We start from the raw sequence: 25850 nt of genomic DNA, 5'->3' as shown, positions 1-25850 counted from the left end.
CATCTCTGCCTCAACCTTCATCTTTTGGCTGCTCCAGCATGTAGACTAGCTACTAGGGTTTTATTTAATCTTATGTAATTTTCTTTCTTAAATTTGCTGTATATATTTTATTTATTTTATTGTCTTTATAGGCTAAATCAATTTATGCTCAATGCTTGAAAAGTGCTTCATCATCGTCATCATTATTATTATTATTATTATTATTATTGTTGTTGTTGTTATTTTTATTATTGTCCGAGATTTTGGCTGTTGAAATGAAATTAGTGTTATTTATTTATTGGAGTCGGAACTAGTCACTGATTGAAATCTGTTTCTTTACGGATGTATTTATACCACGGACTAGTGAACCTTGCAGCTAGCTTGCATGCAAATAAAACTCATGCTGTTTCAGCCTTTTATTACCTGAATCGAAGAAGCTCCAACATAATACACAGAATATATTCATAACAAATGTCCGCATGCAGTCTTTACAAACCATGCCCGATTTAAAGAGACAATGTTTGACCACTTAAACAGGCGACTGTCTTTTGTAACGTTAGTACATGTAGCTCTCTTGCTAACCTAGATACGTTAAAGCAACCAGCTAAGAAGAAACATACAGTAAGTTAATTTATTGCATTTAGCTAGCAATCTTTATTGTAAGCATTTGGTCGGTGACTGGGTTATTGTGTTGTGTGAGTGATTTTTTTCTGCATTAACTGTCAGTTGGCGTTATAGAGTCGATGTGCAATCACGCACATGCATCGTTATTTATTTTGGCAAGCAATGCTAGCATGCATGCGGCTGATTATCTATTCAGCAGATATTATCTACATAACACATTTTTGCAGAAATGCCAAACGCAACGACGCGTCCCAAGCGGTCAAGACGCAGTCGGCGGGCCCCAAGAGAAGATTCCGCAAGGAATGAATTGGTGTCGCGATCCTTGGAGAGTGCTCAGCAGTGCCTTTATAATCAAGACTATGGCACGGCGTATGTCCATTACCTCTTGGTCCTTAATCTGGAGCCTCTGCTGAAAGATTTTGCAAAGGTAAGGTGTTTAAAAACCTAAATTGTCTAAAAGTTGCATCTAGTCAGTGTTGGTCAAACATTTGAAGGGGACCGGGTGCATTCAAAGGGCCCCTGCATGCAGTACTGTATGTCAGGTCTGGTCTGCATAGAATACCTAAACAGCTCTAGTAACATATCCCTATTCATGTGTACATCTTAATTTATCTTATGTAATACATTACCTTACGCTGCACTGAACAACTTTCTGAACACTGGACAATATTTCCCCCCAGCTTAAAGGCACTTCATCTTTGCATTATGGCATTTTCACGCTGGTAGTGTGTGAGGTAGTCAGCGGGGTACAGTTGAGACACATTGTATTGATATTATTACTTGAACATTCCATTTGTACTGTTTGCCATATCTATTCTTTTTTTTTTATTCACAATACCACTTCAAACATTACAATAATACAGTTGGGATGCAAAATCAATTGGGTAGAGTGAATGGGTCCCCCAAGGAAGCTAGGAAAGCTTATAGGTGGGGGCCCAGGGTTCATGAAAGGGTAGTGGTACAGACAATGGTGTACACAGTGTACACAGTGATGAGTAAATGCACGCAAAGAGTGCACCAAAACACATAACATACACATTCAATCATACACACATCATAGTAGTCCATGAGAAAACAGTTTATATTAGATATAAGTTAGTATTATTTTTTAGTTTTCTTTTAAAGTTGGAGATAGAGGGCAACACCTTGAGGCCATAATCAATCCCGTTCCAGATATGCGGCCCCCTACAGGCAACACTCATACTGGCGCGCACATGTCGGCGACATTTTCCTGATATGAGCGGTTTGATTCTCGTTTGGTATGAGTGCTGGGGGCTGGAGATGGGAACAAGACTACTCAATCGAGAGTTCAGCCTGTTGACAATTTGAAACATAAGGCAGGCATTATGATATTCATTTGCTCAGCCAGTCTTAGTAACTAACTCAAAGCAGTGGAATAGAGGGTGGGTGGGGCAATTTATCTCTGACCAGGACAGTATGCCCGTATGACTTTCTTTTGCAAGGATACAAGTTTTTTAAGATGGCTGGTGAAGGTGTTGCATCATATCAGCAGTGCCTTCCTGTGTCACATATTTTGTTCATGTAGTATTCCTTTTTAACCAACGCTAATGTAAATGAAATGAATGAATTTAAATTACACTGAATTTAAAAAACACTTTGCAATTGCTATGTTTTTATTTATTCAATTTTGCAATGAACGGTTAGTTAACTATACATCATTAAAAATGGGTGTTTCAACTGTACCAGGTACTGTCTCAACTGTAGGCCTACTCAATATGGGTACAGTTGAGACACAGTCGAGACAAAAATGCACTTTATGTTTATGAGCTAATTGTGGTAAATATAAACTACTTATTGATTGATAATATTTTAGTCTACAAACTAAGGAAATGGCATATGGAATGTCATGTGGAAAATCACTTCTTTTCAGTATCTATTTTGTGTGGGCAAAAAGTGTCTCAACTGAGTCTACCCATTATTCATGTTTTAACCAAAGAGCACCCAAATATGAACTTTAGCACCTCGCATCCATTGGGACACCAATAAAGAACCTGCCATATGAGGGCAGCTACGATATCAATATCACGAGAAGTTTGCTATTTACAGTATATAAATATATCGCTCTAGACTCTAGAGTCAAAACCTGCATAGTGCACCTTTAATGGGCTGGCATTGTGGTGTGAAAGTAATTGTAGGTGAATAATTACTTAAAATTAATCTTAGACTGGCGAACTTCAGGAAAAACTCAGGAATCAAGTTTATTCTATTACAGGCAAAGAGGGTACAAAAAAAGGTCTATGTAGGCCTAGCCCAGGCCTAAAAGGCCTAGGTTGGCCTAGAGCCAACTACTCTCTTCCGCTCTACATCCTTAGTCTGACAATCCAAAATCTGATCTCACAAACATTGCAGTTTAGTTACTTTTAAATGGTTTAAACAAAGAACAAAATGGCGCCAAGAACAAGCCCACTTGATTGGTTCTACAGTTGGTATCAGACACACCTACTCACACCCACTTCACACCTATGAATTCTTGTCAGAATAGCATGAGGAGAGATATCTTATATATCAGAAATATCACTTATAGAATGTTCCAAACATTCTCACAATCACATCATTACAATCCTTGTAATGAGACTATCAAAATGATACCAGACATGAATACATTTACATTTCATGATACATGGATACATTATATCAAGGAAGCATCCTTTGTCTTGTGTAATTGATAGGCCTTAAACCAGCACATTAGCATTCCATTGGGGGAGGGGATAGTGTCTTTGTTTAAAACCAAGATGGGTTACATGGCTAACTAAAAGTAGTCTTGAAGTTAAATTATTATCCATTTTAACCATACATTTTATTGCTATCAGGTGGCACCTTTACAGTATTGTGTACCTGATGGGCACTAAATGAGATGATTTGTCTTTCCTGCCACCCCAGTCCTCATCATTTTCTGTTGTCTTTTAGGAATCTTTTAGGTTTACTCTTTTCAAATGGGCAGAGGAGCTGGACTCACTGGGGCGGATTCAGGATCTTTTTGACTGCTATGAGCAAGCTTTAGAGTTGTTCCCTGTGGACGAGGTCATCCTGAATAGTATGGGGGAGCACCTCTTCAGGTAACTTTAACATTGGATATCACTTTGCAATAAAGGGAGAAAATATGTACAAAATATATTATACAGCTTAGTTTGCCATAGAGGACTTCCTGATCTCAAGTAAAGGGCGATAGTAATAAAGTGAAGCTAGGCGGAGAACTTTTCTCCAGAGATGGACATAAATCATGAGGCGTTGTATGCACATGGCAGTGTAAGGCAGCAAGATGAAATATTGACTTTGTTTTCACTGACACAGAATGGGCTTTAGAGACGAGGCTGCCGGCCATTTTCACAAAGCGCTGAAACTGAGACCGGACTTCCCTGAGGCCAAAGAGAACTTCTATCGTGTGGCCAACTGGCTTGTGGAGCGGTGGCACTTCCTGATGCTCAATGACCGTGGGCGAAATTACAAGTACCAGCTGGCCATCCAGAAGGCAGTGCGTGGGGGCTGTAGTACTGTGCTTGACATTGGCGCTGGCACGGGCATACTAGGGTTAGACTGAATTGTGCTACTCTGATTTGATTTGGTAATAAAGATATGTAGTCTCTCAACACGACAATGCTGCACTAGAAATTATATTTCTTTGAGCAGAAAGGAGAATGTCTTTTTTTTTTTTTATATCATAGACGAATGTCCTCACAGTAAAGTGGTGTCTGTCTATGTGTTGAAAATATATTTCCTTGTCTTCCACTACTGGTAGAACGTGTGTGATACTGTAAAATTTCCTCTGCATTCAGAATGTGTGCTAAGAAGGCTGGAGCAGCCGAGGTGTACGCATGTGAGCTGTCCAAGACCATGTATGAGCTGGCTTGTGAGGTGGTGGCTGCCAATGACATGGAAGGCAGCATAAAAATCCTCCACATGAAGTCTCTGGAAATGGAGATTCCCAAAGACATTCCCAAAAGGTAGGATTTAGAGGTTCTGTTGTCAGCTATGCGTAACTCCATTTCCAACAGTTTGTAAAATTCTAGTGGAGTTACAATGGAGTTGTTTATAAATGCTGTTCAGCCTGTACCATATCAAGAACACTACAACATACAGTGTCTTTATTGCAGCATGCACCAAAACAGTTGGGACAGACAAGCCTTTACTATATTTTACATATACTAATGCTTTTGAGAATTTAGACCCCGAAAACACCATTTTATTAAGTTTAGCACAAGTAAAAAAAAACAAAAAACACTTAGTTGTTGTTTTCCCTGTTTGGTGTCATTAATGCCGTTCAGAAAATATATTCTGCTCTAGTTGATCAGTTCTGTATAATCAACATAACTGTAGACTACATGTCATATTCATTTGTCACGATAGTCTTACTTCAACCTACATTCTTATGTTGTACTACTATGTTCTTCATAGGGTGTCATTAGTTGTCACTGAGACTGTAGATGCAGGGCTGTTCGGCGAAGGCATCATTGAGACTTTAATTCACGCCTGGAACCACCTCCTTCTGCCTCCTCAGGTAAACCTTATGTGCAGAAAAGATTAAAACACTGTGTGTGTGTGTGTGTGTGTGTGTGTGTCTGCATGTCTCTGTGTGTGTATGTTGATAAAATGAAAATGGTTACCAGTGTCTTTTTCAGTTTGGGAAATTCTATTTGTAATGTTATGTGTGCCCATTCATTCATGTTGAAACTTCACTCATTGGAGAACGTCATAATACGTATTAGTAATAAAATGCTCTATTACACGTTATCCTGACAATTGAGTATTTCCATCTTAATACTGATAAGCCCAGAACCTTAAGTAGAGAAATGTGCGGCCTGAGTAACAGCTCCATCTAGTGGATAGTTGGGAGAACTGTAAAAGCATCCATGGATGCACTATTAACATTTAGTGTTTTTTTTTTAAACCCTGTGAACCAAAAATAAATATAGGAGTTTGTCACCAGCCAGACAAATCCAAATGAGTAGAGATAATATTGGCAAGTATATTAAATTAAGTGCATAGGAATACATGGCAGGACTTTAAATCTCTGTTTCGATCTCAACAGATCTTCATCAGGCCTGATGAAGATCTGTTCAGATTGAAACATTGCCTTTTTAGAATAAATAAAGTATTTCTTGGAGCCCATATACAGTGTGCAGACCATCTCCTTCTCTCTCTCTCTGACACGTGTTATCTGGCACCTGTTAAAACATATTTTGGATGTGCGCACCCGTTTCCACAAATACGAATGTACACTTTGTGAACAGAACACTTCAGTTACGTGCCTGGTGTGGCCTGCCTGGAAATCTCATCATCAATACCCCTTTTTAGGACTGGCCAGACAACAGCCCAAAAATCTGCTCCACAATTCAGTATCACACAGTTCACACTTTTCACTTGTTTTCAGGAATAGTTTTCTAACCAATACAAGGTGTTTCCAAACAAATCCCCCCATTTTGGTTTACATGGTCTGAAAGTATTTTAGCAGCATTTTTATAACATTTATTTTTCTCTGCATTGACCGATATAAGACTGCCTGCTGTACTAAAATACCTTTTTTCATTTGCTAGTTAACTGAAATATTGAAAAGTGCATATTCTTGGTCAACAGGAATGTACATTTGAAAAGATGTGATGCTGTAACTGAAGACCCTAAATGTGTCCTATAGAATTCCCAGGATTCCCCGACGAGCCCCTCGGAGACAGGCCGTGTCATTCCTGCAGGAGCAACAGTCTTTGGAATGGCGGTGCAGTGCCAGGAAATCCGGCGACACCACAGGTGAGTTGGGGGTGGGGGTGTCCGTGCCAGATGTGAGCCAGCCAGTACTTTATTCTACTAGTTGATGTACCTCAGGTCAAAATCCTTTAAGGCAAGTCTTGTCACTTGGTGGCCATTTGGTCATTAGGCCCCAATGCTAAAATGCTGTGTGTGTGTGTGTGTGTGTGTGTGTGTGTGTGTGTGTGTGTGTGTGTGTGTGTGTGTGTGTGTGTGTGTGTGTGTGTGTGTGTGTGTGTGTGTGTGTGTGTGTGTGTGTGTGTGTGTGTGTGTGTGTGTGTGTGTGTGTGTGTGTGTGTGTGTGTGTGTGTGTGTGTGTGTGTGTGTGTGTGCGCACGTATGCAGGCTTTGTGTGTCTGCGGTGGGTGGCCTTGCTCTAGATGCAGTGGGGGAGATCCACAGCCCTGTGAGCTGTTCGGCAGATGCAGATGACTCCACTGAGCCCTACACCACTGAGAGGCTGAGTCGGCTGCCTGGAGGATACACACCCCTCACCAGCCCGTTCCGAGCACTGGACATCGATTTCAACGACCCTCAGGTGCAGTTTACTGCTGACCAAACAGCTAAAGCAGCCAGGCAGCTACAGCTCTAGTAAGCAGAATTTAGGCATTTAGACATTTTTACAGATCAAAATTACTAACAGCTGTTTTGAGTTAAGGCTATATGTTTATTGTTAAGATTATTAAATAACTTCCTGATAAAAAAAGACAAACCATTTTGGGGAATCATATATCATCTCATGTATGAGATTTGCAATGATGTGACTCAACAGTCTCCCATCACTAGTGACATGTTCAAGTGACACGCTCTGTCTGCCACTTGTTGTCTGTAGCTGATCGAAATGACATAAGCTTAAAGCTTTGATGTAAGGCTATATGTTTAGCCTATTGAATAACTTAATGATATAGAAGACAAACTATTTTGTAGAAAGATGCATCATCATTTGAAAATTTCAACGATGTGACTCAGAATCAGTATTTGGTAGCAAAAGTGACATGTCGCTCTGTCTGTCATTCTAGCTTTGTGGCATCCTGAAACGCCGTTTGGCTATTCAAAGTGTCAGTTTATAGCACATCATTTTTACGTCATTTTGAATAGCCACCGAGTAACCGTGTTTGTTGCCGTGTTGTTGCAAAATCCATGGAATCATTTTATGCAAGCAAACTGCGTACATGGAATCTTCATTGTTGACGTCAGACGTGATAATCATCCAAACATCTTGACCCATGCTGTGCCCTGATTCATTGCTGCCAAAACTCTGCTTACCCTCTCTGTCTCTGGTCCTGCGCTGAAAACCAACCGTGTGCTTCTTATACCAATATATTTATCGTATGCATTTCTTACCCAAACAATGTCAAACTTGGCACTGCACTTACTCGTGCCCGTAGCGAGACACCTGGAAAGTTTCAAATTAATCAAGCCAACGGTTCGACAGATAATGTGGCACACACACACAGACCTTTGAAAAAGAATGCTCATGCTGTAACTAAACTGAAGGTGATGTCCTAGGAAAGTAACCCCTGTGGCCTATGATCTCCTTTAGGAGTTGGAGGGCCTGTGCTCCAGAGAGGTGAGCCGGCTGAGTCTGACCGTGACCCAGGAGGGTGTGCTGGACGCCCTGGCTGTTTGGTTCCAACTGCACCTGGATGAGGAGAACAGCCTGTCCACTGCCCCTCAGGAGAAGACGTGCTGGGAGCAGGCCATCTACCCCATCCAGGGCCCACAGGGTGAGACACCTCCCTCACTGCCCACACCACACTGGGCTGCACCATTTGGGTTAAAGCAACACCAAAGAGCTTTTTGTTTCTGTGGTTCATCAACTCGTAACAGGGTGAATGGCACTTCTGCATTTGCTTCGCGCCCCTCTATTGGCTATAACCGCACTATGCAAGTTTGCCAGATCGGGTAACGGATCTGTAGTTTGATGGAATGAGACATAAGAAACTACACGTTTAACTTGCTTCTAATGTCGCAATACCTCATACTTTCATAAAATCATGCAACATACTCTACCTTGTCTGTGGACATCGTTATTTGCAAAGCGGGTGCTGGATAAACAAATAGCGTGCGTGCGACAGAGGAAAAGTGCTTTGGTGTTGCTTTAAAGATATTATGATTGCAATTTGATTTGTGATATAATTTTTGAAAGTCAAGCTTCAGTTCAATATTCAAAATGTTGCTTTGTTGGGACCACTTCTGTTTAGTGAGCATGCCTAGTGAACAGTGAACAGTATACCTGTTGGGTGAGCTTCACTACCTGCTGTCACACAAGGAGGAAGACCTGAATATAAAAATCATAGATCATTGGGACAGAGTTGCAAGCTGCACGTTTAATCTCAGCCTTTGCAATTAGCTAATGCGGTTTATGTTGACACCAGAAGGCTACACCGGAAAGCAGGTCTGATTACATTTGTTTGTTGAGCGATAATGTTGATTCTGACACATGGACGGCAAAAATAATGATAAATAAGTGTATATAGGTCAGGGTAGTCTTTAAGCTATATTGGAAAATGGTCTTCATATGCTTTTGTACAATGTACATGCGGATGTGATTAGACCTGTTTTCAGGTGTAGCCTTCTGACGTTTGGCATAAACCTCATTGCAAAGTTCAAATTGCGAGTTTGATTAAAAATCCATTAATTGTGCAGACCTACACTGAGGCCTGCTGCTAGCAACCACCCAATGCTGCGCTCTGCTCTAGTGCAGGCCATGAGCCCTACAAACACCCTTTGGAGTGGAGACCACACCCTCTGGTCACTTCAACACTCCACACTGTATACCAATGAGTGATTTTGTAGGTTTTGTATAATGTATGTAAGGTATAGGCTGTGGTGGAAGCTATACTCTTTGTTGAATTACTATTTTTGTAATGTCTTTGTGTGTGTTTTTTTAATGCATGTTTATATGTAAAGCCTTGAAAAGTGCTATATAAATGCAATGTGTTGTTCTGTGTATGTATACATATATACCTGTTTATACATACATGTTCTTTAAGAAATCTAGATGTTGCTGTTAACTTGCATTGAGCTGTAGTGATAGAAGAAGCCATAGAGGCCTAATGCTGCTCTGACTGGGCTGAACAGATGCTCATGTATTAGCCTAAGCTGCAGAAGATGAAGGCAAGCATTATGATGAAGGCTTTGATAAGGTTTCCTGTTTCCTGTCACACTCACACTAATTGACAGCGGCGTCATCAAGGGAATCTCTAGCAGCCCTCCTTCTCCCTCCCCAGCACACATGATCACTGACATCCGTTTTCTTCCCTCTACGTGGTGACATGTGCACCACCACTGCCTGTGACAGTCTTTAGGGTTCATGAAATTCTTATGTGGCATAAATATGCATTTTCCACAAATGTTTTTTTTTTTGCCACACACACACACACACACACACATTCACATACACACACACACATACACACAGCACTGCCAGAATGCGAACAGATGTTATTCCTTAAGGAGTCGACTTTGAGTGCCCCAAATCTCATTTGCCTACAGCCCAGCCTCCCACCCCCCCTTTCCTATCTCTTTTATTGTCTCCTTTTGGAGAAGGCAAAGCTTCTTGTTCTGTGCCAGATCTAGTTTTCAGCTTCATGAATAAAAAGTTGCTGAAGAAAATCATCCTGGGATTTGTCTCCTCAAAGTTTGATAGTTAACCAAGATGTCACTTCAGGCTTGAAATTAAATTAAGTATATATTTCTATACATAGTTTTTCACGAATTAAATCATTATAAAAGTATTATTATTATTATTATTATTATTAGTTGTAGTAGTAATGGTAGTGGAAGTGGTAGTCGTAATTCTCTTCTAAATTTCTCTCCATATTCACGAGTTTCTGGAGTTACTGTATGTGAATTGCTTGGACCCTCCTGGTGATAAGCTTCTACCTCAGTCTATTTGAATCCAGTGCACTTGCCTCAAATACAGCAAATGGCTCCTCTAGCTGTCCATCCAGGGTGTGCCCAAAACTCAATTACAGCCAATCGACACGCTGCTTCAGCAACACGGAAGGGAGGGGTCTAAGTTGATATGCTGTTGATGTTATTTTGGCTGAATTGTGGATGGCGTCTTTAGTATGTAGTGTGATATAATTATATTGATATTTTGTAGATATTTTTCATGGAAACATGAATAGGTCAATATGTGTGTGTGTGTGTGTGTGTGTGTGTGTGTGTGTGTGTGTGTGTGTGTGTGTTGCAGACTGTGCAGTAAAGCCTGGTGACCGGCTGCTGGTGGAGGTGTCGTGTAAGGATGCGTACCTGCGCCTGTGCTGCGTGGCTGTGGTCAGGGACGGCTGTGTGCTCCGACTGGACAGCTGGGAGGGAGGAGACGTCTGGGGCTCGGACTCGGCCTCCAACCCAGAGGTGGAGCTGTGCAGCGCTTTGGCCGGTCTGCAGACGGACCCCGAGGGGCCCCTGGAGGCCTTCATGTTGGAGTGCTCAGAACTCGCTTTACTCAACAACACACATTACCACCAGAACTTCCAGGCAGCTATGAACAAACTACTGACTCGTCTCAAAGAGACCCGCAGCGGGTCACCGGTCACTGCCGAGGGCTCAGAACCACTGTACGTGCTGGACGTGAGTGAGGGCTTCTCCCTGATCTCCCTCATCGCCGCTCAGCTCGGTCTTCACCTAGCTGCTGGGTCTGAGTCAGGCTGCGGCCTGGTGCGGGCCTACAGCTCCGTGGAGAAGGAGCAGCACCAGACCATCCTGCGCCTGCTAGCGCAGGGCAACGGAGTGCCCGTGGGGGCACTGGAGTTCTGGCTCAATCACGTGGAGGATGATTCAGCTGTTCTTCAGAGGCCTACCACCGAGAAACTGTGGAGTGCCATCGTGCTGGATTGTGTGGAGACCTGTGGGCTGCTTAGACAGAAGCTTATGGAGAAAGCCACGTTGGCCAGGTATTGATGCAACCTTTGATGCATTGGGCTTGACAAATACAAGTACTGGAGAATTTAATACGGCTGTTCACAGGGTGTCTGCGGGGTTGTAAAAGGTATTAAAAGGTAGTAAATGAAATTAGCCAAATTTAAGGCCATTTAAAAGTATTAAAAGGTAATAAACGTCATCTGATGAGGTATTACATTTTCAAACTACTAACTATGAGGTTTTCCATTTGTGTTAAGTGCAGGCCTATCTCCTAAAATTCGTGTGAATTTATTTATATTATATTAATTATATGTGCGAGGACCTGAGTGATATGTCAGTGTGCGTTCGCGGTAAAAACTTTTAGCGCCCCCTCAAACTCACTGGATATACGGCTAGCTTGCTGCCAAAATTGTTGCCAAAAGTTCGCTACTATTGACGAAGTCATGGGAAAATTTCATTTTTCGGACATTTGGTTAGAGGACTCGAGATCAAAGACTGGCTTAGGCTAGTTGGCAACAGCCAAGAGGCTTATTGCCAAGTCTGACAATAGATGTCACTTGGATGGGAGTGAATGTATGGAGTCTACTAGCCAGCAAACAAGAATGTGCGGACGTAGTAAGAGGTGGAAGAGTCTACTGCCTGGCTCAGTGGCTCATTGGCCACGTAGGGCTACTGTCTCTCCATATAAATATGCGTCATTGAGGCTTTATCAAAGTTATCAGTATGTCTACGCTACCAGTTGTCATTGTCATCCAAAAAAGTAATAATTTGCGCCATCGCATTTTCAATGACACAGGCTGTAAGAGTAGCAGACATAGCCTAAACTAGGCCTACTTACAGTATCACAATAACCCCTTTTCAAATTAAAAGTCCCCATAAAGGCAGAATAAGGCAGAAGGCCTTTTCATTCAAACAAGTATATAATTAAATGAAAGGGGAAAAAAAACAAGAATATACCATTGTAAACAGATGTAGATAGGGGGTTATTTGCAATGAGCTACCCCTGCCTTGACTACAGAATAGAGGTAAAACATAGGTCTGACAGTGTTGCTTTGTTTAGGCTATAAGATAAGGTTTAGGCTATAAGATTTAAAATGTTCTACTGTCAGTAAATGTCATGTTAAGTTTAGTTTAACAGGTGTGACCTTTACATTATTCAAAGCTTGCTCAGGAGCTATAGGCTTACTCCCTTGATGTAGTATGTGATGAGATCAAAGTCCCAATAGACTTGCTTAAAATTAGTTGAATATAACAACCTGTGTAGGTTTTTATAGGCTGTATTCAATATCAATATATTATAATATAATATATTTTAAGTCAATTTATCAATTAGTTTCCACAAAATTCCCCAGAAGTCATCATTTAAGGGGTTATTTTTCAAAATTTTCGTCACGGGGAGCATGCAGGCCCAAAAGTATTTTATCACATGGGGCCCACATTCTCCAGCATTCTCTACTAGTTGCAGCTCGAAGTCATGTTGGTATTAAAAAATATTGTGAAAGTATTAAAAAAGGTATTAAAAGGTATTAAATTCAACTTAAGAATTTCTGTATATACCCTGGTTCATTAAAGATTTAATATTAAATAGTTTGACAGTAATTTAAATCTGGCAGTCATTTATGCTATTCCACTATGTAGTTATTATTTTCTGCCGTATGCTGGAAAACTCTACATGTGCACATCTGTTGATGAAGCGTGTGGTGATTTCCGTAGGTGTCTGCTGGAGGACGGTGGCCGTATATTCCCTGAGCGCATCGTGATCTACGGGCTGCTGGTGGAGTCCGACATGCTGCTCCAGGAGAGTGCAGTCCAGGGCAGAGAGCCAACACTGGGCTTCAACATCGCCCCCTTCATCAACCAGTTCACAGTATGTTTATCTGAATCTTAGGGGTACAAGATGCAGACTCTTAAAAACCACATCAGATGCTGCCATCAGTCATCAGATAATCAGTTAACTGTCTGCTTGTTATTTTCATTTCAAATGGATGGAAACGATGAAGGCACTTTAATTCAGGCCATGCTCTCATATTTGTTTTAGGCACATTTCTTTTAGAAAGTCATTATTGCATGTTTGTGTTGAATAATGATGCATTTGGGCTACAGTAAAGTAAAACCTGATGTTGCAAAATCTATATACTTACAGCTAGAATAATAATACAGGTCAATATCTCATTGTGGCACCGTACTACAAAGTTGCATCTTATCTCATCGGCCTGTTATTGTACTGTATGCCAAGTATTTCTTCCCAGACAAGACTGCCAGATTGCTTACTTGTCAAAAAGAAAGTAAATTCTGCATATTCTATAGCAAAGGTTTTCAGCATGTGTACCTTCAGTTATTACCACCATGTCAGTATACATTTCAGCTTGGAGGAGGTCTAAATATGTTCCATTGATGACAATTGTGGTCTCTCTAATGATATTTGTTTTCTGTCAGGACAAAACAGGTCCAAAAAGTCATGTTAGATTGCCATGTAGCCTTCAGGACCTGCTGAACAACCCTAAGTATGGGAGAATATCTAGAAATGATCTGCCACAAGAACAGAGAAGTTTAAATATCCACCAATAGCAAGTGGCATTTCAGGGCCTAGTAATTCCCAAGAAGAGCCCTGCTGTATGCTGATTTTGTGCAGAGAGCAGCAGGGTCTTTTCCAAACACTAATACAGTAATTGACACCTTGGGCCACTGCCGTTGGCCTGGCTGGGGTCATTTCTAAATATAACGGCGACATGGCGATGCCCGTAATCACTGAAGCACCCCTTGGCAAAACCAAAGCTAATTTGTGAGATCAAAGTGAATCAAAATGACTTTTGTTCTTTGGTATAACACTCCATCAAGGTTCACCTACAGTATATTCCACAGGTTTTTCTTTTCATTTATTCCTGAGAGGCAGTATGGTATCTGGAGCAGAGTGACATTCACGTACATTTAAAGTGACATCTTTTAAACCAAGGTTTTCAGTTGTTGGAGTTTGTGAGGTATTCTACCATTTCGCCTCGTCTTTTTATGATTTTTTTTCCTGTTCACTTTCATGTGGAGTTCCATCTGTATCAGAAGAACTGAGAAGCCTTTTGAGCACACACTTTTTTTGTCGTTTGTGTGTGTGTGTCATGTTTGTGTTCTAATTTCAGATAGGCACTCGAGGGACGGCCGTTTGTTTTAACAGATGTCGTCTTTGAAGTGCTCAGTCGAGGGCACTTCTCCAAATGCGACTGGCTGTCAGCGTGGGAGAACGTCACTGTGCTCAGCATAGGACAACCTCTACCTGCATCTATCAGCATGCATTACATTAGTCACATCAAAAGCTTCTGTGCTCCTGAATGCACCTACTCCTGACAGCTCCTTTGTTCTCTGTGCAGAGAGGGACATGCTGTTGTGCCGCTTCATTACCACTCCTCATTTTCTAGACAGCAGTCCATACAGGCCTCGCATTACTGCAAACTGTGCACACTTTCTAAAGGTGTTCGGATTTTATGGAGGACTTAAATGTTCCCAGGTGGAGGGTTAACCACTGTGGCTGCGCCTTGCGATTATACCCGTGAATTAGGGAATTGGACCTCTAATAAAATAGTCTTAGTACAGTCTATGCAACTGGTGCAGAAGATGGCAATTATCAGAGTTTTATTCCGATGAAGATGAGAGCTTCAACCGTCATGCTGCTGTTCTGGAACAGACACTAACTGATCCTTCCTCTGGGTTGCAGGTGCCTATCCATGTCTTTCTGGATCTTTCTACTCTGGAGTGCACATACCTCAGTGAGCCTGCAGAGCTCTTCACTCTAGATCTCATGAACACACACAACAATTATCCAGCCAGAGAAATAATGGTGAGTGATGAGAGACCGAGAAAAAATGTGTGTTGAGATTGTGTGCGTGAGAAACTGTCAATAAACAACAGGCTAGACATTGTGTTTTTTACAGACGGTATTTAGTCAAGCTCTACTCCACTTCATTCTTACTATTTAAAAAGCCATCATGCATTATTGTGTCTGAAAAGTTGATTAGTAGAAACCCTCCGCAATTAATCTTTTCACTTAACAAATAATGATGTGTGTTGTTGCCGTGGTGACCCCTCATTTCAACCCCCTTTGTTCTATGTGTCCAACTCAGGTGCGGGTCACTGCCTCGGGCAGAGTGACCGCCATCCCCTTCTGGTATCAGATTCACCTGGATGAAGAGTGGAGCGTCAGCACCTTCAGTCAGGAGTCTCACTGGAAGCAGGCAGCTGTGGTGTTGCAGGACCCTCTGTGTGTGACCGCGGGGGACACGGTCAGGCTCACTATTCAACTGCACAAGAGCAGCCTGTCCATCAACGCCACCAAGGAGGAGGACGGACCCGTGGCCATGGAGGCCAGCAGGGCAGAGGACATCGTTGCCATGGACACAGCAAAACAGGAGGGGGCTGCCGTAGCTGCCGTTAAGGTGGAGGGCTCTACTCTCACATACTCACCCACAACAGGGGGAGCTGCTGTCACAGATTCCTGTCGGCTGGAAGGGTTTTTCATGAACTCAATGCCTCCAAACACTTAATCCTAGTCTTGACCCTACAGATGAATCAGGTCCAGGAGATTTTACTGGATAGATCAAAGGAGCTACGTAGGACTACTGTTTGAATGTTGTGGGACTGTGTAACTGAGGCTTAGACATTTTGTGCAAAACAAAAAAAAATAACATTAGTGTCTTTTTTTGTATTACTTCATGAGCAGTTCATTGACTTTCCCTGAGCAGTAGAACACCTTGAGAGCACTCGCCCCAGTTTAGAAGGTGGCTCATTCCATGTCAAATCTGACCAAAATAGTTGCAGCACTGTCTCAGACTGTTTTCATGTTTTCTTTGCCCTTAGATCTTGGATGCCCTGTTTGGGCATTAATATCTTAAAGTATTATTTCTAGCTTGTGCTAAACTTTGTAGGATGGCAGGACCATTAAAACTTTGTACTGCATGGCTATTGATTTTATATAAGGCCCTAGATTCTACATTTGGAACAAAGTGCAAAAAAGAGTGATATTCAGGGTAAAACTTATAATAGAACAATTGTGCCTGCTTGATTATCAATCTGTTTTTTGTCTGCAAATACAATGTTTTATTAATGTTGTGCCAATATTTGAGGTACCCATAACATGGATATGGGGAAACTGTGAATTAAATTAGGTGGGGTTGCATTTTTTGGTCATTTTTTTACAGAACAAAAATGGCATGTGGGGTAGCTAGTAGGAACCTGAAAATCTATATGGGGGTAGTTCAATACTGAATCCTTTAATTGACGTTCTCATTTAGTGGAAGTCGCAATATTGGACCATGTTTCCTTCATAGAGAAACACACTGTATCTATCTTGTTCCTGGGGAACGCTATCTAATTATCAATGGCACCAACATTGATACTAAATGTGCAGGCATTGAGCTACTTTTACAGAGATTTTCAAGTTCCTATTAACCACCCCACAAACCATTTTAGACTTTTGAAAATGACCAAAATACACAACCTTCCCTTGTTTCATCCTCGTGCCCATTGTATGTGGAAAACTCAGATATCTTTACAACATAACAATAAACTATTGGGATTTAAAGAAAACATAGTGGTTGATATCAAATACCCTTTATAATTCCTTTAATATATTTTTTGCATGCCGTACAAACTCTTAATGGTTCAGTCATACTAAGATGATGAAGATAAAAAAAACATTTTACAAACCTTGGTTTTGGGACTGACAAGGTTGTAACAAAATCTGAGATGGTGCAGCGACAACCTTATCTCATTGACACGGAATAGCCCAAGTGGCCTCAAGATATTTAGTCATTATGCTTAATCAAACCAGTGCTGTGAACCACCAGATTGAGGAGGAATGTTTCAAAAGGAGAATATTTTCTAAAATAAAATCATGAACTAATTTCCATTAGGGCACTAGTATTTAACGGTCATCTATGTCAGTAATGTTAATTAAACCTAACCAAACAGTGATGCTCAGTAACAAAACAGGTCGATTACAAATCCATTTCCCTGTAATATTTAATGTTTTACAATTGTTAGATAAGGCAATGCAACATAGCTGCACATGATTACAGTAAACACATCACATTTTATATGATCAGTACTGCAAATATGATGAGCTACCAAACAAAAAGTGAGAAGATACAGTAGTACCTTGAGCACAACATGAGCCCACAGCTATATGAGCAGCCTCTTCTACTAAGCTGTAAGTCAATGCACAGACTCTGGATGTCCAAACTGGTACATCTTCATTTATTACAGCAAATTGAGCAACAAATGAAGAGAAACTTAACTACAGGTGAATACACTAAATCTTTGGTTAAAACGTCAGTTGAGATGGTCCAGAACATATAATGTTAATGCAGAAAACTAAGAAATATGGAACCTCCAGGTTTTGGTTTTCCATAATTTGTAAAAAAAAAAAAAAAAACATAAATAGCCAGTGGAATCGAGGGACACTTGGCTGTCAGTTCAACTTAAAAGAGGAAAGAAGGAAAGAAAACAGCTGGGTTGTACATGCTCATGTATTAAAAGAAAACTAGGCAGTATGCATGATTTTATGATAGCACCACATAAAAGGTGCAGGAAATAAATTAACTTTTCTGTGGTGGTTTGTAGAATACAGTGAGAAGGTGAATTTCATGTGTTCCTGTAATCTCTGTAATGTCTGTCATGAGCATGCAAACACTATTGTGGTGTACATTTGTCATGTATGAGTTCGCATGAAACAGGAATATGGCTGGCCTCCATTTATGCTTAATGTGTCTGCACTACATGTACGTCTCCCAAATATATATATTTAACCTCTCATCATGAATACAGTGTAGTGTGAAATCTGAATTGTAGACCAGGTCATCTAGTGGAACACACATGTATATGCCAGTGTACATACTGGGGATGTACAGTATATTACAGTTAAGAGAGCGTATGGTGGCTTGAGAAAATATTAGCAGGTCCAGATTATCAGATAGTCATCACATGAAAAACCGGTCATGGACATCCAGCCACACACATAAAATTGTGATAAAACTGATAAAAACTAAGAATTCCGTCAAATGGATACATTTGAATGTAAAAAAAAGGTAACTTGGCTAACTCAAGATAAAATATTGAAACCATTGTTTGCTTCATGAGGACAACAGACACATTAACATTCAAACAGCTGTCTCTGAGATAAATCCATTAGAAATGCCATTTGTGGATTCTGCTGGACAGAATGTGCTTTGTTTCATATTTAGGTTTGAGTTGGTCATGTCTGCCAGAGAGCTGAGTCAAAGGAAAATCATGGTCTCATGTCAGGAGCCTGTACCCTCTGGCTTTAGTATGCATAGCAGTCAGTCACACACAAACGCCCTGGCCACTTATTAGCACGTTGGAGAATCATTTCAGAGGCCATTACTTTTGCATTAGAACTGTGTGTGTCAGTGAGGCAGACCTGGCACACACTAGCTACCCTTACAGGGTGTGTGTGTGTGTGTGTGTGTGTGTAAGCTACAGAGGCTAATGAACGTTGGCTGTTTTACTTTAGCAACTGTAGCAATCTAGCTGACAATTAGCTAAGTCACTGGAGCGTCATCTGTATTCAGTGACTCAGCAGAATCTCTGGGCTGGGTGGGTGTGATGTCATCCACATCACCGTCCCAGGCCGCGGTGCTCAGGTTGGCAGGTGCAGACAGTGAGTGGGGGGTAAGGGTGCGCCCCAGGCCCTGGTATCGGCCTTTTGGAGATGCAGGAGTGGAGGAGGCTTCAACTGGGTCCTGTGAGCCGGCTGAAAGCAGCCCTCTGTGCTCATCCTCGTCTGGCTCTTCACCAAAGTACATCTTCCGGGGCCTACCCATAACCGTTCGCCCTGACAAACAACACGGTTTCTGCTTAAGAGGGGCTTGTGGAGAACCACATCCTAAACACTACTGATATCACTACCATTATTAAAGAAAGTCAAGATATTACAGAGCAGGTCTATACACAATTCTACGAGCTAAGTGTGGTAAACATTATGTTTGTCATGTAGGAGGCAGGACACTCACCAACGTTTCGTACTTGCTCGGATATGTCAGCTCTGATATCAGAGATGTCCCACATAGCCAGGAAGGAGTCAAAACAGGAGCCCTCCTCTGCCTCTTGGATATAAGGCTTGTAGGTGAAACTGAAGTGGTGTGCAATGGCTGCCAAGAACATCTCCACACAGATGATAAAGTCCTAAGAAACAAAACCGCAACATATTCAAGTCAAAATCATTGACATTGGTGTGAATGTTGGGACATAATATTTCTTCACATTTTCTTGATTTCTAGTCAATTTAGAATTTTAAAGCACATCCACACCAAGAACTATAATTATAAAGACAGCCGTAACTACAAATATATGAACATTCACACAAATGTTCATTGTGATTTCTACAGTTGATGTATTATAATTGCCTGTCAGGTTTCTCAAAATGACTCTGAAAGTTCTTCACAGCGATATCATTCTTCATATAGTTATTATAGTATGCTGTGTAAACATTGTTCTAACAAACAAATATCAATATTTGAAACTATTCTTTTTACTCTTATCATTGGCAGTGTGGATAGATGATAATGTATTATAGTTTGTAAGAAAGGCAAGGCCAAATTCCGTAATTGAGCATGTATATTTATCCACGTTGGTCTACATGCTCACCTGTAATCCAGTGGCCACAGCTTCAACACTGTCCCAGTCCCATGTGTGAGAGTCTGAAATCACCCCTGCTTTGACCAAGAGAGCGATGAAAACTGCTTGCCTTTAAACAAGAGAGAGGGGAATCATATTTAGAGCAACACAATAGTTTGAGAGTTTTACCTAAGCAACTTACTTTTGATTACCCTTAAATCAGTAATGTAAATAACAAATTAAAATAATAATTTCAGCCATCCGGTATCAGCACTGAAATAAAATTCAGTCAGGCTCACCAGAAGGACACGAACACCACGAGTTTCACACACAGGAACTTGCCAACTGGTTTGATGGGGCTCAACTCTTCTCGCAGGGTTCTGTAGAACAGCACCAGACAATACATCGCAAACTGGAAACAGACAAGAAAAAAACATGCGTATGCTGTTTCAAGATTTGTAATTCAATAATAATAAGCTTGTTTGAAATTCTAAAGATCGCCGGCAGTTGCTTATAAAATGTAACAGGAAATGAGTAGAAGCAAGCCCACCTACAGAAGTGAGCTCAGACTACACACCAAGTTGAATAACATTGTGTAAAGGCACACAACCTAAAGTAGAAATACACTGGGTTATATTCAGTCATAATGTGTTAACAGAAGCAGTTGTCACTCAAGCGGATAAGTCACTGACACACACACACAAATCTACTGGCCACTACGAATCCCTCCAGGGTGAGGACCAGTGTGCGCTCCAGGGCATGGTTCATTGCAGCCAGTGCTTCTGACACCTTGCAATGGTTATTCAGTTGTCACTAAGTGGTTATTACTACCATGTTGTGACTAATAGATATGAAGTTTTTGCAGGAGGACCTCTTCAAATTGACCAGGAACCAGATGGGGGCACTGGTACTTTTTATAGAACAACTAGTTGGTCTGTTGAAAGGTTTTTAGAAACACTAAATACTGTTAAAAAACTTGGGAAAGCTGATTCAACACTCATGCAACATACAACCCCAAAACAGAAAAAGTTGTGACATTGTGTAAAATGCAAATAAAAACAGAATGTGATAATATACAAGTCTCATAAACCAATATTTATCAGCAAAAAGGACATAGACAATATATCAAATGTTGAAAATGAAAATTTGGACTATTTCATGGAAAATATATGTTAATTTTGAATTTGATGCCAGCAACATGTTTCAAAAAAAGTTGGGACGGGAGCATGTTTACCACTCTGCTGCTTCAACTCTTCAATTAACAGAATTCTGTAAATGTTTAGGAACTGAGGAGACCAGTTGCTAGAGTTTTGAGAGTGAAATGTTGTCCCATTACTCCCCGATATAGGATTTCAGTTGCTCAACAGTATGGGGTATTCTTAGTCATGTTTTTCATTCCATTATGCACCTAATTTGACAAATCTGGACTGCACGCAGGCCATTTTAGCACCTGGACTCATCGTCTATGGAGAAATACTGTTTAGATATGTGCAGAATTAATTGTGGCATTGTTTTCCTGACATATTCAAGGTCTTCCCTGGAAAATACATTGCCTGGATTTATATGGGATTATATGTTGCTCAAAACCATACATCATTCAGAATTGATTGTGCTTTGCCAAATTACCTTAATTAGTTGTGAAATATTCCTCCTTTTGTTTTCTTTATCATTACACAACTTTTCCAGCATTTTGTTAGCCCCGTCCCAACTTTTTTTTAAAACATGTTGCTGGTATCAAATTCGAAATTAACATATATTTTCCATGAAATAGTCAAATTTGTCATTTTCAACATTTGATATGTTGTCTGTCCTTTTTGCAACGAAATATAAATTTAAGAAAGTTGCAGATTATTACATTCTGTTTTTATTCACATTTTACACAACGTCCCAACTTTTTCTGTTTTGGGGTTGTATAATTTATTTGCACTACTAACAGTGCACAATGAGGATTGCTTCTTTTGAATGAGTAAAATAACATGTACAGTCCATTTTGTACATAGTACAAATTTTGATATGATATTATTTGGACAAAAACGTTTTTCTTACAAGTTGGGAAAGGTTATTAACAATAACCAGGTAGGTCCATGCATTCTTTGAACTGAAGTTCCCCTCATCATAGACCCCACAAAGTTGGCATATCCTGCAAAAGAGAAATTGCCAATCAGATATCAGTCAGAAGCACCATGAAGGCCCAGCAGATACATGGTTGATTTGTGTCACATACTTATGCAAAATTAGTCAAAGTAATAATTGCTCGTATAATCCACAACCTACACATAATAAGCAGACTAGCATGACAAATCAGTCAAGTGCTTCTTTTTATTTTATTTTATTTTAGTTTAGTTTCTTAACCGCTCAAAATTGACCATTCTAACCCAATATAGACATGATCAAGCTGTTTGTGGTTTACTTGCCAACAGCAGACTAAGCCTAATCTAAATACTGAAACATGAAATCTGGGGCCGAGAGCCTAAAGGTGAACTTACAGTGCGATGACTGTAGTGACTGGCCTCACAACAGTGTACTGTAGAACTCCCAGCTTGCATCTGAGGAGCAGCACCCTGTAGAAAGACGAGTTATGAATGTGGAGTGAGATGTGGAGTAAGAAGGAGTTATGAGCATGACTGTGACTGTGTTATTATGCTCATACAGTGACACAGAAATTGATATTCTTTCCCGTTTTGAAAGGGAGTGATGTTTTTCTTTTTTTTTTTAAAACATTTTGTATTTTACTTTTATATTTATTTGTAATTTGTAATTTTTATTTTGTCAATTCAAACATAGTTTTACATTTTAAAACAAGTATTTACTACATTATCAAGACTTGGTTATGTCTTTCATGGTTTGGTGTCAAGAATTTTAATCCGTAACACAATGTTCCATGTCAAAAATACCTCTGAATTAGGAGCATGCATGTTTCTCATTAGTGGGTTCGCCTGACTAGAGTCTATTTAGACCTGGCTACTTTCACTGGAAACTTTCTACATCCAACCACATTTATGCTGTAAACACTACTGATGTTCTGAGTGAAATAACTGATTACCGGTATGTATTTATGTGTAACTACAAGGGAGTAGTCCAAGTTCTGTGTTCTCAGTTCTAAACTATTCTTTTTAATATCTGTTTATATGATGTGCTGTATCACCAAGTCAAATTCCTGTGTACTCTGTACTCATACTTTGTATCTAAGTTCTGTGATGTGCATTAGTGCAATCTGCTTGCAACATATAAATAGTAGTTATGGACAGTAAAACCTACAGCATGATCTGCAGTTTGATGGGGATACATACAAAAGTTGTTTTGTACAACCAAATTTTGGTAAAGGACTCACTCTCCCATGGGCCATGGTGGGCAGCAACAGAGAGGTGGGAGGTGCTTCTGCTGTTCCTGAACCTCTAACATCAAGACCAAACTGGGGTACTGATTGCCAAGATAATTCAGCAGGAAGATCATGAAATTGTAGATGACATAGGCCTCATAGCATTCTCTGCAGGTGTCCACATATATAGCAATACCAGGGTACTTTAGCGCAATCCACTGAAAGACAGGAAAGATAAGAGTGAAAAGGATTAAACATATATATAGTCAGGGAATGGTATCAAAACTATCCATTTCATGAAGTGGAGGAAGCTCTCTACAATGGGCTTATATTACAGACAAGACTTGTGCGCACATTTTCATTATAAGTTTATTAATATGTGTTTTTGGCCTGTTTATAATATTTAGTGTAGAATGGCAAACATATTCAGAGACTACAGCCCTCTACCTTTTTTCAGTCAGTGAACCACATAATGCAGATGAGGATCATGTGCTTTCAATGGTTCAGTATCCAATTAGCAATGAGTGGGCCTCTTATAACTTCGAACAAAACCAACATGCCTGTACAGTACTTATTAAGGAACCATCCAAATAAAATTACTTGTATCCAACAGAAAATATACTCACACTATCTAGACTGTAAATAGGAACCATCCAGAGTATCCTGCAAGGCAAAAAATCAGTCAGAGAGATAAGCTGGACAGCACTGTCTCTTCCATCCATGCCCTTCCATAATTTTATACTCAACTTGACATTATACAGGTTGAATGTTATATGAAGGGTGGAGTAGGCCTGACTGACCTGATTATTGGCTTCTGCAGTTCCGGCTGGGTGTAGTTTACCAGATGTTGTAAGATTCCCCATAGTGATATAGGTATGGTCATGAACACAAAAATACCTGCGATGAACCATGCCTTGTTGTGTGTGCCGACCTGATGAAAACAAATGGGATGAGACACAACCAGTAGGCTAGATATCCTCATGTAAGTGAAGCTACGCAATGACAAAAAGATGTTTCAGACAAACCTCTGATTTCTGTAGCTCCCATATGCAGAGTGGCAGTACCACAAGCAAGAGTAAAATATACAAGACCACTACCAAGGGACGGATCCACCGCCTCCAATTCCCACATGTGCATGGCATTATTGAACAAAGCTTATCTCCCAGGCAACTAACAGAAGGTACATTTAACGATAAGTTACCTGTTAATAAGTTGCAAGCTAACAATCCTAGCTGGCGAGCTAGTTTAGGCGTTTGACGCTTAACGTTAGCTAAATCGTTAGCAATGTTGCAGACGCATGCTGTTCGTCTACGCAATAGGTTTATTTAAGAAATATTACATTATATCTGCATTTCATCATGGTAAGCTTAAACCTATCAACGAATGAAGTCCGCAAGTCACCTAGCTAACTACCTAAGGTTAGTCAGCTGATTCATTGTAAACAAATCCTGATCTCAGGCGCTAACGTTACGTTACTCCATTCCAGTAGCTAGCTAGCCAGCTGTGTGACAATGCCTGGACTAGCTAAACGTTTGCCAGTTACACTACCGTTGTATCATAGTTTTGTCTAGCAAAATATGGAAAAGGCAATTCCAGATCCCAGAAAATGATTGCTTTAACTGACAATGGCTCTTACTAAACTAGTCTTACAAGATGTAAACAAAGTTTCTCAGATTGCGACTAGCCACAAACTTCCTGTTTTCATGCCTCGCCTCTCTGAATCTGATTGGATGTGACCAATGCCTGTAAAAAGGGTTGTTTCCAGTCAATATGTAGTCCAGACTGTTTAACGTAAGTGTATACTTGTTCAACGTTGTGTGTACTTAAAATAAAATAAACTAAAAATAATGTGCTTCTTTTGTGTAGGTATTTATCGAGAAATCATATCCTGAGCTGAGTGACTTCGCAAACCCGGTAGCCTACGCCCTACGTTTGAAACCTAATTTTAACTTCACTTATTTTAACTTATTTTTCAATGACAAATACCTGATACGATATGTTTTTAAACGCGAGACCGGCCTGCTCTCGACTGTATTTTGAACGGATGCAATGTTGTAGGTTGATGCTCCTACCAGGAGATGGCATCCCAAGTCCATGTCTCTAAATTCAGTGGGCTTTTGAGGAGCTGGAATTAAACGGTTTTAAAAATGTTATAACTATTTTGGGGAGGCTAACACATTCCAAATTAGTTAGTGTTAGTGCCATGATCTTACGTTTTAGGGATAGGTAATAAAATAGCTAGTCTACCACTCATTCACTTTGCAGTTGGCTGGACATTTGATTTGGGAAAGCAGCATAACCTTTGAAATAAATTAAGTGTAGGTCTAGTTTTCTTACTTTCTTTTTTTGTACTTCGTCAGTAGATTTTTTTTTATAGAAGGGTAAGCCTGTAAATGTTTCTAATTAAGATTCCTAACACATGAGAACCAGTGAAAGGTAATTTTATAAAGCTGTGACCACAAATAAATAGCCTAATGTCTACACTATGACAGAAGCTAGGCTATCCAAACATATTGTGAATAGCCTATCACCAAACATGTTGTTAGCATCATGAAACGCCGTGCCTGATGATCGCCTAGCTTAGCCTACTATTGGCCTAGACAGCCTGTTTTGTGTAGAATATTTTGTGTATCCCAGATATATATAGGCCTTCCCTCAGCATAACGCTCCATAGAAATAG

General features: G+C 40.4%; 2 protein-coding genes across 4 annotated transcripts; one reads left to right on the top strand and one right to left on the bottom strand.

The window, feature by feature from the left end:
- Nucleotides 1-339: 339 nt before the first annotated feature.
- prmt9 (protein arginine methyltransferase 9) lies at nucleotides 340-17656 on the top strand. 3 transcript variants are annotated; one of them, XM_076294222.1, is made up of 13 exons: nucleotides 340-600; nucleotides 831-1030; nucleotides 3532-3680; nucleotides 3916-4152; nucleotides 4398-4565; nucleotides 5017-5119; nucleotides 6254-6363; nucleotides 6706-6898; nucleotides 7904-8087; nucleotides 10562-11264; nucleotides 12946-13099; nucleotides 14936-15058; nucleotides 15342-17656. In XM_076294222.1, exons 2-13 carry the CDS (start codon nucleotides 833-835, stop codon nucleotides 15759-15761), a joined length of 2742 nt encoding a protein of 913 aa, XP_076150337.1. In that variant the 5' UTR covers nucleotides 340-600; nucleotides 831-832; the 3' UTR covers nucleotides 15762-17656. The 3 variants fall into 3 exon arrangements, with proteins under 3 accessions (XP_076150337.1, XP_076150338.1, XP_076150339.1); XM_076294223.1 differs by lacking the exon at nucleotides 340-600 and having other exon boundaries at nucleotides 697-1030; XM_076294224.1 differs by lacking the exons at nucleotides 340-600; nucleotides 831-1030 and adding an exon at nucleotides 2595-2741 and having other exon boundaries at nucleotides 3435-3680.
- tmem184c (transmembrane protein 184C) lies at nucleotides 17221-24877 on the bottom strand. The gene is made up of 10 exons (XM_076294225.1): nucleotides 24196-24877; nucleotides 23971-24101; nucleotides 23797-23833; nucleotides 23183-23388; nucleotides 22338-22412; nucleotides 21898-21991; nucleotides 20151-20263; nucleotides 19882-19981; nucleotides 19248-19419; nucleotides 17221-19069 (listed from the first exon to the last, which is right to left on the bottom strand). The coding sequence occupies exons 1-10, from the start codon at nucleotides 24310-24312 to the stop codon at nucleotides 18777-18779; spliced, it is 1338 nt and encodes a 445-aa protein (XP_076150340.1). The 5' UTR covers nucleotides 24313-24877; the 3' UTR covers nucleotides 17221-18776.
- Between the last annotated feature and the right edge of the window lie 973 nt (nucleotides 24878-25850).

Source organism: Alosa pseudoharengus, unplaced genomic scaffold (assembly GCF_046254945.1).
Source record: "Alosa pseudoharengus isolate Yale_2024_CS ecotype anadromous, Long Island Sound unplaced genomic scaffold, YU_APseudo_1.1 YU_APseudo_1.1_scf_2, whole genome shotgun sequence".
NCBI lineage: Eukaryota > Metazoa > Chordata > Actinopteri > Clupeiformes > Clupeidae > Alosa > Alosa pseudoharengus.
The sequence above is the reverse complement of the archived record's forward strand: the minus strand, read 5'-3'. Positions and strand labels throughout refer to the sequence as shown.

Excerpts from the sequence above, each read along its gene's own strand:
- prmt9 (XM_076294222.1), top strand. The coding sequence starts at position 833 with ATGCCAAACGCAACGACGCGTCCCAAGCGGTCAAGACGCAGTCGGCGG. Across the intron at positions 1,031-3,531 it reads TGCTGAAAGATTTTGCAAAG|GAATCTTTTAGGTTTACTCT; the intron begins GTAAGGTGTTTA and ends GTTGTCTTTTAG. Across the intron at positions 11,265-12,945 it reads GAGAAAGCCACGTTGGCCAG|GTGTCTGCTGGAGGACGGTG; the intron begins GTATTGATGCAA and ends TGATTTCCGTAG.
- tmem184c (XM_076294225.1), bottom strand. The coding sequence starts at position 24,312 with ATGCCATGCACATGTGGGAATTGGAGGCGGTGGATCCGTCCCTTGGTA. Across the intron at positions 24,102-24,195 it reads GGGAGCTACAGAAATCAGAG|GTCGGCACACACAACAAGGC; the intron begins GTTTGTCTGAAA and ends TGTTTTCATCAG. Across the intron at positions 22,413-23,182 it reads CCACCATGGCCCATGGGAGA|GGTGCTGCTCCTCAGATGCA; the intron begins GTGAGTCCTTTA and ends GTCTTTCTACAG.